General features: G+C 41.2%; 1 protein-coding gene across 2 annotated transcripts in view; it reads left to right on the top strand.

Moving 5' to 3' along the window:
- Positions 1-17,336, top strand: part of sptbn4a (spectrin, beta, non-erythrocytic 4a) — a 35,724-nt gene that overhangs the window by 16,805 nt on the left and 1,583 nt on the right. For both annotated transcript variants that reach the window (XM_042009113.1, XM_042009112.1), the window contains 15 exons: positions 168-257; positions 344-622; positions 724-854; positions 2,322-2,526; positions 5,337-5,582; positions 5,720-5,854; positions 6,053-6,294; positions 10,389-10,527; positions 10,653-10,737; positions 11,022-11,233; positions 11,531-12,912; positions 13,064-13,124; positions 13,220-13,488; positions 14,974-15,144; positions 15,304-15,346. In XM_042009113.1, the coding sequence (XP_041865047.1) occupies positions 168-257; positions 344-622; positions 724-854; positions 2,322-2,526; positions 5,337-5,582; positions 5,720-5,854; positions 6,053-6,294; positions 10,389-10,527; positions 10,653-10,737; positions 11,022-11,233; positions 11,531-12,912; positions 13,064-13,124; positions 13,220-13,488; positions 14,974-15,144; positions 15,304-15,346 (3,690 nt within the window). The remainder of the gene's footprint in view (positions 1-167; positions 258-343; positions 623-723; positions 855-2,321; positions 2,527-5,336; positions 5,583-5,719; positions 5,855-6,052; positions 6,295-10,388; positions 10,528-10,652; positions 10,738-11,021; positions 11,234-11,530; positions 12,913-13,063; positions 13,125-13,219; positions 13,489-14,973; positions 15,145-15,303; positions 15,347-17,336) is intronic.

Here is a 17,336-nt window from a genome sequence, read left to right as displayed (position 1 = left end):
TATTTGCTTAGTTCTTCCATCAGAGTTACTATTTTTTAAACAAAACTAAGATACATGGTACAAGAGATTGAGATATATTCTCTTGTCCTCTTGTCCTCATCTTGCCTGCAGTTCTCTTAAATTTGTGCTCTGAAAATTGTAATGACCTTCCTGTGGTTGTTTGATAGATGTGGATCCAGGAGAGGCTTCCATTGGCGTCCTGTAAGGATTATGGGAATAATCTCCAGAGTGTACAGCAGCATGTAAAAAAGAACCAGGTTAGTGTCATGGTTGACGTTTTGTCGTGGTCAGCTGGAATTTGATCTATCCAAGCTCAGTCTCTTACCTCTGATTGGTCCTACAGACACTCCAGAGAGAGGTGACAGGACGACGGGCTCGGGTTGAGGAAGTTCTAGACCGAGCTGGAATCATTGCTTCTCTAAGAACTCCTGAGGTGGACTTTGTGCGTGAAGGGGCGGGGCATGTGCGCCAGCTGTGGGAAGTTTTGCAGCTAGAGACTGAAAGGAGGTGTGTGATGCTGGATGCTGCACTACAGTCCCAACAGTACTACAGTGATGCAGCCAAAGTGGAGTCCTGGCTGTCAGGACAGAAACTCCATCTGGCCAATGAGGAAAAAGGCACGGTATGTACAGCTCTGACATTCATCAGCGTATTACTGGAATAACTTTGCATGACAGTGAACAAGTCTTTCCGACTGTTTCTTGGCATTGTGATATTTTGCAGGATGAGGCAACCACCCTGCAACTGCTGAAGATCCACCTGGCTCTGGAGCAAACGGTGGAAGCTTATGCAGAGACAGTGGGGATGCTATCCCAGCAATGTCAGCGTCTGCTGGAACTAGGACACCCAGATAGGTGTGTTTTGACCCCCACACATAGGTAACATTTTATTTTTGCACATTGCACAGGACAATATAGTCATGCGAAAAGAAAATGAACCCACATATCTACATTTACATATCTAGTTGTAATAAACAAAAAGACATTCCCAAAACATCTGGTTCTAAGCTGGTCTGAGATAAATGCAGCCTCATTTGAAGTCAAGTGCATTTTGTGATTCAGTAGGTTGTGGAGCCATCTTCAACAGTATTAATTTAATAATCTGTATAGTGTTATCAGTCTCTCACATGGAGGAATTTTGGTCCATTTTTCTTGACAAATTTGCTTTAGTTTAGTGAGTTTTGCAGAAATGTATCTATGCACAGCTGTCTTACCACAGAAATTCAGTCAGATTGAGTTCAGGACTTTACCTGGATCAGTGCAACACCTTGAATCTTTTCTTTTTTAGCCATTCTGTCTTAGATTTGTCGCTCTGTTTGGGATCATTGCATTGCATTTGGAGCCAAGGTTCACTATCAAACAGATGGCTTCACAGTTCACTCTTGACGACTTTGGTATACAGAGAAGTTCATGATCCGCTCAATAACTGCAAAGTAATAACTGAAAACAAGCCCACATCATCAGCCCTCCATCACCGTGCTTGACAGTTATTTTGAGTCTGTACAGATATGCTGTGTTTGGTTTTCACCATACTTGCTGGCCAAAGGACATTCTTCCAGAAGTCTTCCGGCTTGTTTAGATGCAACTTTGCAAACCTAAGCTGTGCTTTCATGTTCTTTTGAGAGCAAGAATGCTTTCTCCAGCAACCCTACCAAAGAAGTCATACTTGTTCGGTCTTTTTAATGTCATAAACTTTAACATTTAACATGCTAACTGAGGCCTGGCGAGTCTGAGATGTAGCTTCTGGATTTTTTTTTGCCATTTCTCTGAGTGATGCATGGTCTGGCCTTGGGTTGAACTTGCTGAGAAGATTGGCAGCTGTTCTGAATGTTTTCCACTTGTGAATAATCCTTCTACCTGTAGAATGAAGGACTCTAAATTATATGGAAATGGCCTTATAATCCTTTTCCAGATTGATGGGCAGAAACAGTTGCTTCTCAAAGATTATTGCTGATGGATTTGGCTTCATGTTAACCCACCCCTGAATCTTCCAGATCAGACAACTGCCCAAACCTCTGCTCTTGTTGGTGTACTTACACTTTCTGGTTTTTGTATCTTATTATCGCTATGGCAACAGTAGGAATATATTTAGCTTTTACCCATTACTTCTACATTTTTCCTTAGTTTTTTTTATAAAATAATAAATAATGACATTTTGTAAGGAATCATGCATTTTTAAGGTTGTATTTATGGAATTTTAAGACCTGGTGAGAACCTGATAACTTCCCTCACGTTCTGAAGCATGAAGCATTTTTCACATGATCTAATGCACAAACTGACCAATAACTCACTGACATGTTGTCTTCTCTTCATTTTAATCAGTGAGCAGATAACAAAGCAGCAGTCCCACATAGACCGGCTGTATGTGTCTCTGAAGGACATGGTGGAGCATAGAAAGACCAAGCTGGAGCAGCAGTACTGGCTCTATCAGCTCAACAAGGAGGTGGAGGAGCTGGAGAAGTGGATCACTGAGCGCGAGGCGGTGGCCAGCTCCACCGAGCTGGGCCAGGACCTCGAGGATGTGACGGTCAGTGCATCAGCATGGTTTCTGTGTCTGTTTTGCCACAGGAGGCGATTGTGGTGATCATATAATTATGCCTGTTCACATCAGGAATATCCTACAGTTGCAGTTTTTTGTTGATGTTTGTTTCTTTTGTTAAAGGAGATGATATAGAGAATTGAAGCAGCTCTTATTATGGCTGATACTGAGATACTTTATCTCACTTTGTAAGGAAGAGTCATTAACAAAGATCCCTGGATGGAGCAAGTTAAGGAAGTGAAAAGCTTCACAGAAAGCCAAAAGACAACAGAAAGAAAGGCAAAGACACATAAAAAGACATGTAGAAAACTTCTAGAACCTGATAAAACCCATTTACCATGATAACTGACAATACTATTATTCAGGAAGCGCATTGTGAAGATCCCAGTTATTACAAAAATACCCTCCTACCAGGGCTGAGGCCCAGATTAAGAGTTTTCCTTGGTACAAATTTTAACTCCTGCTTTCTATGGCAGAAATGGTGGAGAGGGTGGAAGTGAAGTTCCTGTCAAAGTTTCCTGTGGTCACCGTACAGCTTTACTTACTTACCTAATAAACCTTAGTGAACGTTATTTTCAGGTTGGGTGGCCTGATCTGGCAACGCTGGCATACACGCTGGTACAGATCCATCTGCTCCCCCCAACAGCCTGATGGTCCGTAGGCTTTGTGCTCTCAGGAAGTGTACACATTGTCTGTCCTCTGTGTTCGTACAGAAAGTGGGAAAACAGCATTTCAGTATTGAGCTCCTTCAAACTAGAACAGTCTACAAAATAATTTACAACTTTTAATAATTTTAAATCTTTATTAAAAGACCTAGAGATGCAATCATTGACCTGTCACTGCTTTCAATTTATTTTTATATTGGCTAAATGTCTCAGTTCGTTTAAATTTGTCCATTTTTATTTTAACTGTGTTTTTAATTGTGATTATCTCGTGTTTGTGGGTTGTGCTGGTGCTTTTCTTGGCCAGGACTCTCTTGAAAAAGAGGTCTGTGATCTCAACGGGACTTTGCTGGTTAAAGATTGACTAAACAAATAAATAAATATTGTGTCTTTATTTACTCTGGGTATATTTTTAGATCATTTTTCCAAAATTATGGCCAGGGCTTAAGGGGTTAGACTACAACCACAAAACTGTCATGATTTTAAAACAGCACGCCAAATTGACTGTAGTTTTTACAGTAAATAAAGTTACATTGTTATTAATGACAAACTGACAAAAATGACAAAACTCAAACTGACATGTTAGCATTGAACAAATGTCTCCCTCTCCAGCCCTTTCCTTTAATTTATACCCCTTATGATCTCTAGATAAATGAGCCTTGAAGGCAGCAAATTTCCTAAATATCCGTGGACAGTCAGGGTTAGCCAGGCACAAAACATGTAAAAAGGCAGTTTGGTGAATTACTGTGAAGTTTTACATGTTGTGTAAACCCAGTTATTGTTTTAGTGACATGGCTGCACTGTTTGCATTGATGCGTGTCCAGGTTATTATGAGCACAACACAGAATACACTGGAAAAATAATTCAGGCTGCCAAAATTGAAAATGTCTCAGAGACTGGCATAGTTTTTAGACAGTACATAAGCAATAAAGTAATTTTTTTAAATCTTAAAACAGTCTTCTGCGTTTTGTATTCACCATGCCTTCACAGCATTGTGCATGTCCTTCCTTAGGTAGCTAGCTTAAGCTTAGCACAGTAGCAAAAAAAAAAAAAAAAAAAGTTAAATTTGGTTCTTAAGCTTCTTTAAGGATGTTACTGATAACATTTTAAATGAAATAGCTACCAATGTTGCAGTATAAAAAACTATATTAACTTGCACTATTAGCTGGAGGCTAACTACTAACTCCACATGCAAACACAATCAAACCAAGCTGAAGCAACATCAAATTAGGCTATATTCCTTAAAAAGTGTCATCACATTTTCACTTTGTCGCTTTAGTTTAACTTACGTGTTCACGGTGAGTGGATGGAGGTGGAGATGATATTCCACTCTCTGGTTTTGCTCTTTTCCTCCACCTGCTTTGTCCACAGCGATTTGGCCTTAACAATGTTAAACTGTAATGTTCTCATTTCTACAGGCAAATTAGTTTACCTGGAAGTTAAATGTAAGTACCTGTAGAAAAATGCTGTAAATTACTGCAATTTTTTGTACCCATAATGCATTGCAAAATACAGTTAAACTCGGGAAAATGTCAGAACAAGAAATTATTGTAAAATTTTAATGTAGAAACTACAGCAATTTGTCACAGTGACGGTGTGGTTTCCATTAATGGCTCCTTACCTACCTCACTTGGACCTCCTTCTGGCCAGTTTCCTCCCTCTTCTCCTACAAACTTTAACAGTATTTTTTTATCTTGTAGTCAAATTTCTTATTGTTCTCAACACTTATTTATTTGCTGGTTATTTTCAGTGAATTTAATTATATTGGCTGTAAGATGCTTTGATTCTACAGGTAGATTAAATCTATCCTCACTTCAACAAAAGTATTCAGTACAAATCTGCCTTCTTTTTATTTCAGTGGATTAATTTAATGGATATAATGTTTGTGGAGACACATGTGGCCCCTCATCTCCTGTGAGATATGCTGGAAAAATCTGAACATAAAGACAGGCCTTAGCTGATTCCTGGATGACAGATTTTAGGAGACGAAATAGGATGGAGGAAGATTTTAATTAACAGAAAGAAGTGGATCCTTCATGTAAAAGAATAAATAAATAGAACTTCATATCAGAATGGCTAAGTTTTATATTTATGTGTACAGTCCTCATAGGAGGTTCTCTCATCTCTGTGTTCCAGGTGCTTCAGGAGAGGTTCACTAAGTTTGCCTCAGAAACCAACAGCATTGGTGAGCAGCGTATGGACCAGGTGAACAAAATGGTGAATGAGATGATTGACTGTGGCCATTCGGATGCAGCCACCATCGCCGAGTGGAAAGACGGCTTGAACGAGTCATGGGCCGACCTCCTGGAGCTCATGGAGACCCGTAGGCAGATGCTGGCAGCGTCACACCAGCTGCACAAGTTTTTCACCGACTGCAAAGAGGTACAGTCAAAACAAATATCCAGCTGTGCCTCAGGTGCACCGTGTTCCTCATCACCACTTCAGGTAGACAGTCTGGCCGTGACATGCAGCTTCTATTTTTAAAGCGCTCGTGATGACAGCGCTTTCCTGTGTTGTAGGTCTTGGCTCAGATCGCAGGGAAGATGAAGCAGCTGCCAGAGGTGAGGGCGTGCCAAGCCAACATCACCAATCCAGCCACCCTGCAGAGACTCATGCACTCCTTTGAGCATGCCCTTCAGCTGCTAGTTGCACAGGTAAGTCACAGAATCAGTTATGCGGTGTAATAACTGAGCATAAGGAACAAGATGCACTGTTACTGAAATTATCTGAATACATTTTTAAGAGAAACTGTACAATTTACCGAGCCCACACACTAAGAACAGGACAGCTTATTTGGATTCTCATTCCAGGAAAATGAAGCAACTAATCGCCACCATTGTGTCTTGGTGCAGGTGAGGCAGCTGCAGGAGAACGCTGCCCAGCTGAGGACCATCTACGCTGGTGAGAAGGCTGAGGCCATCATGGTGAAGGAGCAGGAAGTGATGGAGGCGTGGCAGGAGCTGCTGAGCTCTTGCGAGGCCAGTCGCGTCCAAGTGACTTCTGTTACCGACAAGGTGCAGTTCTTCTCGGTGGTCCGAGAAAACCTCATGTGGATGGAAGGCATCATGGGCCAGATAGGATGGGACGAACCGAGGTAAGAGATCATATTCTTCTTTTTATTGTGATGAGAGGTGTAAAAACCCAGATGTGAATAGTTCATAGAGGAAGTGTAGAAACTGCGTGTCAGTGTGAGGTTCAGCCGATGGTCCCTGCAGACACAATATCATTATGTTTAGTGTGGAATTTATCTTTCGCACCACCTTGACCTAATTTCATCACTTCCAATTCAGTTGTTCTTATGATGTAACAGAAGGCTATAAAATTCACATTGTAGTTATTGCTGTTTTTTTTACATTATATTACCATCATTAGACACTTTTAACCAAAGCAACTTACACGTGAGGTTCAGTATTTTCACCCAGGGATACCTCAAAACATATAGATTTTGAAAGTTGGGAATCAAACCAGTGACCTTTAGAATCATGGAGAACCATTTCACAGCACATCATGTTATTCTGTGATCGTGTTACTTTCCAAACCGATTTGACTGTGCAGCTTTCACCTTGTAATTCTTCCACATTTGGCTTGATGTCTTTAGAAAATGTTAATAAATCAACATATTAATGAACTTTGAGCTTTAGTGCTGGTAGAGATGGAAAAACATCATGTTTAGGGCTGTGGCTATCTCTTTCTGTTGCTGTTGTTGTTTAGCGCTTTAGTTGATAAATACTTGACAGTAGTAGAGGAAATGATGACATTCTTTATTAAATATTTTACTGCCCTTATTTTAATTTAAAAAAGGTAAATCAAAGGTAAATTTAGCAATTATTATTTGCAGCATCTGTTTTAGCTGTCTTGCATTGCATTATTATATCTGATCAAGAGTTAAATCTAAAAGATTTTCAGGAAAGAAAGTTAATTATTGCTCATGAACGTCCTCTTTAGTCTTTAGTGATTGTAATTTTCCATTAATGATCATTTGTGATAATGAAAAAAACATGAAAAACCCTTTATTTATCCCAGAAATAAATAGCAAATTATAAATAATGTTATAAATATTCAGTAGGCAAAAACCAGATACAGGCTGTGATAATAGATTAATAATAAATTTTATTTGAAGGCACCTTTCTTGGCACTCAAGGACACTGTACAAAGATACAAAAAATATTCAAAGAAAACAGCAATAAATACTAAAATCAATAGAATAGCCAGAGCAGTAGGCATCAGATGGGACAAACAGATGTGTTTGGGTTGTGAAATGTGGGAGTGAGTCGGTGCTTCTGAGTCGGGATGGTAGTGAGTTCCAGAGGTCCAGGGTGGTGAGACGGGTGGAGGGGACAGACAGGTGTATGGAGGGAGAGGATCTGAGGGAGCAAGAAGGAGTGGGAACATGGAGGAGGTCAGACAGATATGGGGGGGCGAGGCTGTGGATGGCTTTAAATGTTAACAAGAGGATTGTAAATTGAATACAGAACTGGACTGGAAGCCAGTGGAGCTGTTGGAGGACAGGAGTGATGTAGTGGATCGAGGGGGGTCGAGCAGCTGAATTCTGGACCAGTTGAAGTTATTGGAGGGACTTGTGAGGGAGACCAAAGAGGAGAGAATTACAATAGTCCAGAAGCGAAGTGACGTGACTGTGGACGAGGATGGCCGCAGTGTGGGGGGTAAGGGAGGGACGGAGGCGATTGATATTACGTAGGTGGAAGTTGGCAGATCTAGTAATGTTACTGATGTGGGATTGAAAAGATAGCGTGCTGTGGATGACACCCAGACTCTTAACCTGGTGGAATTATCAATAGTCAGAGAGAAGCTCTCGGTTTTGGGGAAGGTGGATTTGGTGAAGAGAACCTCAGTTTTCCTACTGTTTAATTTAAGGAAGTTTAGGGTGAACCAGGTTTTATTTCAGAGATGCAATCAGTGAGGGAGGTGGGCGGACGAGTGAACGAGGGTTTAGTGGAGAGGTAGAGCTGGGTGTCATCAGCGTAACAGTGAAAGTGAATATTAAATTTACAGAAGATATTGCCGAGAGGAAGAAGGTAGATGATGAAGAAGAGGGGCCCCAGGACAGAGCCCTGGGGGCCACCTGAAATAACGGGGAAGGGATGGATGTGAAGGACACACGTTGAATGAACTGAGTGTGGCCAGAGAGGTAAGATGTGAACCAGTCTAGAGGAATAATGGTGATGAAAAAGTTGAGGTGTTGAGGAGGGTGGAGTGACAGATGGTATCAAAGGCTGCACTCAGGTCAAGGAGGATGAGGATGGTGAGGAGTCCAGCATCAGATGCCATGAAGAGGTCACTGGTGATTTTGTTGAGTGGGGATTCAGTGCTCTGGAGTGGGCGGAAACTGGACTGAAACTGTTCATACAGATTATTGTGGGATAGGTGAGAATGGAGTTGGGAAGCAACTGTTTTTTCAAGGATTTTGGAGATGAAGGGTAGATTAGAGATAGGACGGAAGTTGTTGAAGTTGGAGGAGTCAGTGCCAGGTTTTTTTCAAAATTGGGGTAACGGCAGCAGTTTTAAAGGATGTAAGGACCGTTCCAGAGGTGAGAGAGGGAGCTGGAAGGAGGAGAATGAGTGTGTGGATGAGTGAGAGTCGGCTGAGAGACTGAGCTGAGAGGTTGCTCCAACGTGCTGGTGGATATTTTTGATTTTTTCAGTGGAAAGGGACATCGTGGAGTTGCAGAAGGACATTGATTACAAGTGAGGGGGGAGAGAGTCCTGGGGTTGGGTGGTGCTGTTAAGTAGGGAGAACCATGACTTGGAGTTTCCCTTATTGGCAGTGATTATACTGGAACGGTGGGTTTTGGTGCTGGCAGTGGAGATGTCTAACAATCAAGGTTGTCACACTGTCAGTCGATTGTAAAATTCTTTTTTTCATCTTTTTTTACATCTTATTATTTTAGTTTTTTTTTGTTTGTTTGTTTTTTTTTTTTTTTTTTTTTTTTTTTTTTTTTTGCTTTTATTCACTCTAATTTATGTATTTTTTTCTATATTATTTATTTATCTTTATCTATTAATAATTATGTTTTTAATCCAGTCTTTTTACGTTTGTTTTTTTTCCCCCTTTATTTATTTTGTTTAATATCATTTTAAATAGATTCAGGCATTAAGGTTGTATCGACCAGACGCCCATCTTTAAAACATAAACATATAACAATGTTTTAACGTTTTAATGCTAATCACTGCTTCCTTAGATTTACAATATGTACAACAATACGGACATGTAATAACTTAAAAAGATACTTGTGTGGTTGCATCAAGAAATAAAAGTCTCCTCATGTAAAAAGATGTTCCTTTTAGATGCATTATCATGTTACTACAGCAGCAATTAAAGAAATATCATTGGCTGCCAACATATCAAATGCATTAAAAACTGGTCTTAAAGAAAACCATGAAGCTGAGGGTCATTACATATAATGTGTATTTGTTAAAGTCTTATTCGCTATTGAAACATTATAGTAAGGTGATAACTTCATCAATAATTCAGAGCATTTTTCCTTCTGTGTGAATTTTGTGTTTTAATACCACTTGAGCAATTTTTGTCCCACACCTGGAGTTCATATTTCACATGTGTGTGCTCATGTGTAATTCATAGCTAAAATTTCACATCATAAAGCACTGACAAAAGCCAAAAACAGCCAAAAACAGAACCAGTGCCCACGTTAATGACAATAATCAACAGCAGAGATGTTCTCTCGAAGTATTCCTGCTAAAGAGTCCTTCCAACAGGAGTCTCACCACCACGGTGTCAGCACCATTAACTGGGAAACGTACGGCACCAATACCAGTGCCATTAGAAGCTCCAAGAGCCATAAGCATCCACCCTGAGGGAGTGAGCAAGATATGAACAGCAACCAGAAATGCAGTCCACAACAGAAGGCTAATTCTTCTTGGGAGGCGTGACTAAAAAGACTGAGAATGATTTTAGATAATAAGTTATCAGAATCAGGTTACTGTCATACTGTATTAATCAGCAATAGGATGGTTTGGTCAGAAACCTCTAAACACATCTAGAAAGATTCTCTTAATTTTTAGTTTAATTCAAACTGATGGCGCTACACACATAGTATGTCAAGAGAATGCAGCCGTCATAATCTAACATTCAGAAAACAGCATAGTGTTAGGATTCCTAAACAGCATTTAATTCATCTTATCCACATAAACTGATCTGTCCCTCCTCAGGGATTTGACAGCTTTGGAAGTGATGATGAAACAACACCAGGAGCTGAAAGCCAAAATAGACGGCCGCAGCAAGACCATACAGCAGTGTGCAGATCTCGGCAAGATTTTGATAGCTGCAGGCAACCCTGCATCAGAGGAGGTCAGCTAACAAACTTCACATCTTTACTGTTGCACATTAGACAAGAGAATACATAGAAGTCACACAATTACTTTGTGAAGATGCCTCAACATGTCTTGGTTGTGCCTGCAAATGTGTCACAACAGATCAAAGAGAAGTTGGACAGTCTTCTGACGAAGCAAAAGGATCTTGTTGAAAAATGGGACAAACACCAGGAAAAGCTACAGCGCAGTGAGTGACAACAGGACACGAGGATTAAACATGAAATTGCCTTTTTCCACTTTATCCTTTAATGTGCTGTTAATGTAGCATAAATCATGTATGGATCTTAGTGTTCTTGCTTGAGCAACATCACACATTCACTAGAGCAGAATTTACCAGAGAGATAACTACCACAAAATCGTCACTCATACGGCACATACATGCATGAAAATAACAGATTTCTTCTAGAGAATACATAAGTTATAAACCATGGTGAGATACTAAGCATGTTGTCCACCTGCTGTCACCTCCAGAGCAGGAAAACTTCCAGTTTGCCCAGGAGACAGTAAAGGCAGAAGCTTGGCTGAAGGCCAAGGATCCGCTGATCACCTCCAAGCAACAAGGAGGAGGAGAGGCTCATGCCCAAACCGATGAGGTGGAGCAGCTCATACTTCGCCATGAGGCCTTCCGCAAGGCTGCTGTAACCTGGAAAGAACGCTTCAGCTCCCTCCGCCAGCTTTCCGCAGTAAGCTTTACTGAAGATAAATGTTTAATCAGTTTGGTGGAGTCCCAATTTAATGCTGCTACAGAAAAAAATGACCTTGGCATGTTGTGTTTGCTTATCATCTGCGCATGCCATCAGTTCAGTCAACATGATGTTTACCGCATGTGTACGTCCACCCACTGGGCCCTTCTGCTTTCCATGCTACACTACAACATACAAGTTGAAAACACATCTTTGCTGATTATTTTTTACACCAATATTTCATCAGATCATCAGCTCATTTTTAGTTTTAATTGAAGTTGTTGACTTCCTCTATAGGCTGAAAAGAAAAAGGAGGAGGACAAAAGAGCAACCCCTCTCTCCAGTCGAAGGATGTTCCCATTATCTTGTCTGACTCCCAGCGTTCCCTCAACCAGTGCTACCTCTCCTTTCCTGAGGCAGACGATACAGGCTCATGTAGAACCCAAACTCTTACAAACCAGTTTGGATCTGGGTGCCACTGCTGCAACCCAGAGATTGTCTTCAACACTAGCCAGCTACAACCCAGTTATAAATGGATCAGGCTACCACGGACTGGAACAGCAGTGCACTGGGAAGCTGGTAAACACTTCATACCTTGGGATGAACAAACAGGCAGCTGGAGGTGGAAGTGACTCTGGTTTTTCTGCATCCCAGAGTGGTGGAGCAGACTCCTCTTCTTACCAGGGGATAAATCATCAAACTATTGGCAGTGCAGAGAGTTCTGGGTACTTTGGAGTTACTGCTGGTTGTATGGGTGGTATGCAGAACCATCTAGGAAGTGGCAAGTTAGGAAGTTCAGGTAACATAGCTCAGCAGCCAAGCAGTGGAGGTTTGGGAAATCCTAGCTTTCTGCCCCAGCAAAACATGGGTAGTTCTGGGTATTTGGCGCAACCACAAAATTTGGGAAGTGTTGGTTATTTGGCACAGCAGCCTAATATGGGGAGCACTGGGTATTTGGCACAGCAGCCTAATATGGGGAGCACTGGGTATTTGGCACAGCAGCCTAATATGGGGAGCACTGGGTATTTGGCACAGCAGCCTAATATGGGGAGCACTGGGTATTTGGCACAGCAGCCTAATATGGGGAGCACTGGGTACCTGGCGCAGAATTATCAGAGCAGTGGCGGATTGGGAAGTTCTGGCTTTTTGGCACAAAATCATTATAGCAGTGGAAGTTTAGGCAGTTCTGGTTTTCTGGCACAGAGTGGTGGCATCATGGACCCAAAAATGGCATATGCATGGCAGCATCTGAAAGCAGATTTCATGCAGCCCAGGATCAACCACATCCACAAGGCTATAAACCCCCTCCTGGAAGCCAGCAGAGTGCAGCGAGAACAGTATGGGGACATCCCAATGGCAGATATGATGGGGCCAGAGTCAGGCCTGGAGCTCCTCCACGGCCGTCTCCAGAGGGACCCCCGCGGCAGTCGCTCTGATCCTCAGATGGACCATCTGAGGCGAGAGAGGGAGTACAAGCTGGGCAGGCAGACCTCCAGCGAACAGGAAATCCAGGCCAGGCTGAATGAGCTGCCGCTGATTGTACGGCAGGAGCGCTACCGGAGGCGCGTGGAGAGGCAGTCATCCAGTGAACAGGAGGGGAGCAACAAGCAGAGGCTACAGAGACAGGACTCAAGTGACCTAGAGGGTTCTGTGAAGGATGGCTCTGACAAACGCTCAGGGTATGTGAATACTGCAGCTGTTGACCTAGAAATGCAGATAAACTTGACTAAACACAGCTTAATAGTCAGTCTTACAGCATTCTAATGATCTTAAAAGGTTTGATGATAGTTGTGGTTGCTGTTTGAATGATTATTTTTATTGTTCCTGCAGGGAGAAGAGATCTACAATGGCAGAGATTGTTGAACAGGTCCAGGAAAGAGAGGCTGCACATGTAAGTTAGCTCACATAAAGATCCCATAATGTTTGTGTGTTAGATCATCTTCCATTAGAGCTTGGTGTCACGTTTTCTTCTTTATTTTTGACCAGGCACGGGGAGAACCTTATCGACCTCCCAGTAGTCTCTCAGCCCCTGTGACCCGCTTCGATGGCCGTCCGCGAGCCCGAGATCGCCCCAAGCCGAGAAGGCGGCCCCGTCCGAAAGAGCCAGAGGAAACTCGCCGTTCTCGCTCAGCCCCGGCAACTGGTGCCCCAACAACACCCCAGCCACCTTCACACACTGCCCAAAATGAAGGCTTCCTCTACCGTAAGAAGGCCACCAGCACTGACCTTGAAGGTCAGCAGAGAAGTCCAAACAGGTACAATCATCTCTGAGAGATCATATCTCTCCTCCTCTAAAAAATGAAGTCATAGAATAGGAACCATGATTAAGCACAATAGCTTTGAAAAACTTTGTATTTCTTTAAACGCTTAAAGCAGCACAGACCATTGAAATATTTGGGAAGATGGTGTCTCTTTTCTTCTCAAAAGCAGCAAAACAAGAATAAAAGGATGAATTGATTAAACAGTTAATATGCTGTGATGAAAGACCCAAATGTTTGCATGTCTGGGGAGCCAGCTAACAACTAGGGCTAAGGATCACTTCATAAACCATGTGCTATAATTAACCATGTACCTGCTGCTAAAAACATGCCCCCTACTGACCTAACTCATCCTCTTAATCTAGCTGTTAGAAAAAAATAGAAATAAAAAAATGCTTTTTTTAATGCTAAAAGTGAATTAAAAGGTACATTATATTCTTTGTTTATAATTCTCTGTTTCACAAACCTGTGAGCAGGCTAACCTTTCAGTCATCAGATGAGGCTTTGACCACAATTCTTTCTGCCTTTTTGCCGTTGACACCTTTTCAGTAAATAATAATAATGGATTAGACGTTGCCACAGCTGCCAGGCCAACCACCGTTTCAACCAGCACCAGCAAACACTGTGAGCACGGTGTGCATGGTAAACACACGAGGGTGAAGCGTCTTGCCCAAAGACACAACAGATTTGCTGGGTTGGGACTGTCAAGATTTCGAGCTAAAATTAAAGCTAGTTGATTAGCTCAGTAGAGGTTGTGAAGATACGTCACTCTGTGTTGCTTGCTGGGATTAGATAATACACAGCACCGCCAATAAAGCTCACAAACTACGGCAGCTGTGAGAGTGCCGAGCCACTGCATCTGTGTTTGCTTTGTATTGTTCTTTTCTATCAGAGCGACACAATGTCGATGTTCCAGCAAAAATCTGCTGTTGTCTATGACAATGACAGTAAATCTTGAAATCAGATGAAGTCTTGTAGGGATCGCCATTGCTGCCTTATTCGTTTTTGTTTTGTTTGGCTAAAAAACTGAAGAAGAGAAGGAGAAAGCTGGGAGGTAAGATGGACCTTATCAGAAGTAATTAATCACACTGCTGATTAACAAGATGGTGTTGTGCTGAGATCGGATCCTCTGCTAAATTCAACCCCTTTTTTATCTGGTCAATTTATTAAATAAAACAAATGATCAAACTTTTAAATATATTCTGCAGTAAGTTTAAATAATAGAGTCCAAAGCAGTTCTGACTCTAAACCGCGCACATCACATGCACAGCAGCTGTTAAATGGAGCTGAGCTTCGTCACCCACAGCAGCATTTTTTAAATTTTCTCTTTCTTTTAGCTTTTTAATGACCATGCTGGGAACTTGTACAATGCACTCTGTCCATTTTAAAACAGGCATTGATGAGTAATCCAAGTAAATTTGAGAACATTTCTCAGAGGTGCATTCAGTGTTGGCTTATAATGCATATTTCATTCATTTACAGCAAATCTTGGGTGAACGTATATTGTGTGCTAAAAGAGGGAAAGCTGACTTTCTATAAGGATGCCAAGAACCTCACTGCAACGTACAACGGAGAGCATCCCGTTGACCTGGGTGACTGCACATTTGATCCTTCATTAGGATACAAGAAGAAGAAAAATGTCTTCATTGTTAAGTAAGAACTCTTCTGTTTCTGATTTGTTTTCAGTTGTGATTTTATTGACAGGTTTTTCAAAGTATAATAATCTTTGTAAAAAGATAAGTTTAAGTTCATGATCTAATAACTTACAGCTGCTGATTTTATTTACTTATTTCTTGTATTTTTCTGTCACAGAGTAAATGATGGAAACAACTTTGTATTCCATGCAAAAGATGAGGTAAGAACATTTGATAAAATTTTATACATGAAAATATCTACTATATTGAAAAAGATCAGTGTATTGATGTATTTCAGCCATGTTTAAGAGGAGCATATATCACATAGTTAAAACATGACATGACAATTTCAATAAAAAAGACTTTGTCATATTTGGAGGCAAAACTCAGACAGTAACACAAAACCAGTCTGAAAAGAAAGCGGAGAAAGCTTCTCTGGTTCCTCCTTGTGCTTCAAATACAACAATTCCTAAAAGTGCAGAGCTCCTTCACCCCAAATGTGGAAGGAACGGCTTCGCGGCGCCTTCCTTCCTGCAGCCGTTAGACTGGATAACCAGCAAACACACAACGCACAATAAAACACATCAATTATTATTGTACATATTGTAAATTACAATCAGTTTTTTCTTTCTTAATTTTTCTGTTATTTATATATCTCCACTATTTTGTTTTATTTATCATTTCTTTTAGTAGCTTTTCCTTCTATCTTACATCAAAATTATGTCTCCAATAACAAAAAGGAAGAGATGTTGTGTGAAATGTAAATAACAGAGGTTTAAATCACAAATTTGGACAGGACATTATATCATATCAGCTCAGTTGTGTTTGCCAATATCACAGATTCTGAAACAAATTCAGTTTGATATGATTCAGGAAGCAGCTGATTTAACACTCTGCTTCGATTCATATTAAATCACAAAGTTACTAAAATATGAAAATATCATTTTATTCCTGAGCATTTTTACGCAAAAATGCTGCGTCACATTCAGCGCGCTGAGTTTTAAATTTTCATATCATGTAAAAGAAAACTGAAAGAAGACATTCCCGTCTGTTATTAATAAAGGATATAACGCAAACCTTGCTCCTGTTTATTGAAACATGTAGAACATATTGAAATAATTAGGTTAACTGGCAAGAGGTCAGTAACATGGCTGGGTATGAAAAAGAGTCCCTTATAGAGGCAGAGTCTCAGAAATAAAGATGGGCGTAGCTTCGGAAATCGGCAAAACATTTCTCAATGATTAAATATCCCATCGTCCTCAGAATATAATATTATAATAATGCTCATAATCTCTTTAGTCTGTATTATACCAGTCTGGTAGCACTGTGCTAAAAACATGCATGGATCTCTGCTGGAATTCTCTCCATGGGCTCAGGAACTCTTCCAGAAATCTTTGTCCTTGAACACAGCTCACCCTGCAACCCACAAATGCTGCTTAAAGCTCTGTCGTGTGGGAAGAAGCCACACGGTAGGTGAAAAAGATCCAGGAATGCTCATGTCTGCTCTGGAATAAAGAAACAGCACTGAGCCAAAGGTGAAATTTGTTTTATGAACAGACAAATCAGAAAATAAATTCCATTTGTAAATCATAAATGTAGCATCCTCCAGACCAGGGTTTCCAACTCCGGCCCTCGTGAGCTACTGCCCTTCAGGTTTTAGATGTCTCCTACTACAACACACCTCGGCACAAGTCTGTTAATGACCCAGTGATTTGAGTCAGGTGTGTTGCATCAGGGTAGAATCCAAAACCTGCACGACAGTAGTTCACGTGGACCGGAGTTGGAGATCCCTGCTCCAGACTAAAGGCAAGTGTCCAGCTTGTTATCAGTGATCAATTCCAACCCTATTTTTGCAAACTTGCAACATCAATGCTTTTACATGTTAAGGACCAGCACCCAGACAGCATCTTGTTCGGGTGAAGGCTTTGCATTTTTCAGCAAGACAATGCCAAACCGCATGTTTCTGTTACAACAGCATGGCTTCGAGGTAGAACCAGGGTGCTGAGCATGGGTGTTAGCCTACACATCCACTAGAGGGCAGGGCAGACTTCAGTTTACCTCTGAGCCAGTTTCAGACAACAGAAAATGTGACGTCCATGCAGGAGATCATGATGAAGTACATTTTCAGAAAGAGACACGAAAGGAGGCAGCGCAGCAGACGACAGCCAACCCAACCAGGAAGTGACAAAGTATAATTCGCAATGTCATAAC

The sequence above is a fragment of the Melanotaenia boesemani genome, chromosome 15, assembly GCF_017639745.1.
Source record: "Melanotaenia boesemani isolate fMelBoe1 chromosome 15, fMelBoe1.pri, whole genome shotgun sequence".
Classification (NCBI taxonomy): domain Eukaryota; kingdom Metazoa; phylum Chordata; class Actinopteri; order Atheriniformes; family Melanotaeniidae; genus Melanotaenia; species Melanotaenia boesemani.
This window is presented reverse-complemented; position numbering and strand designations above follow the sequence as displayed.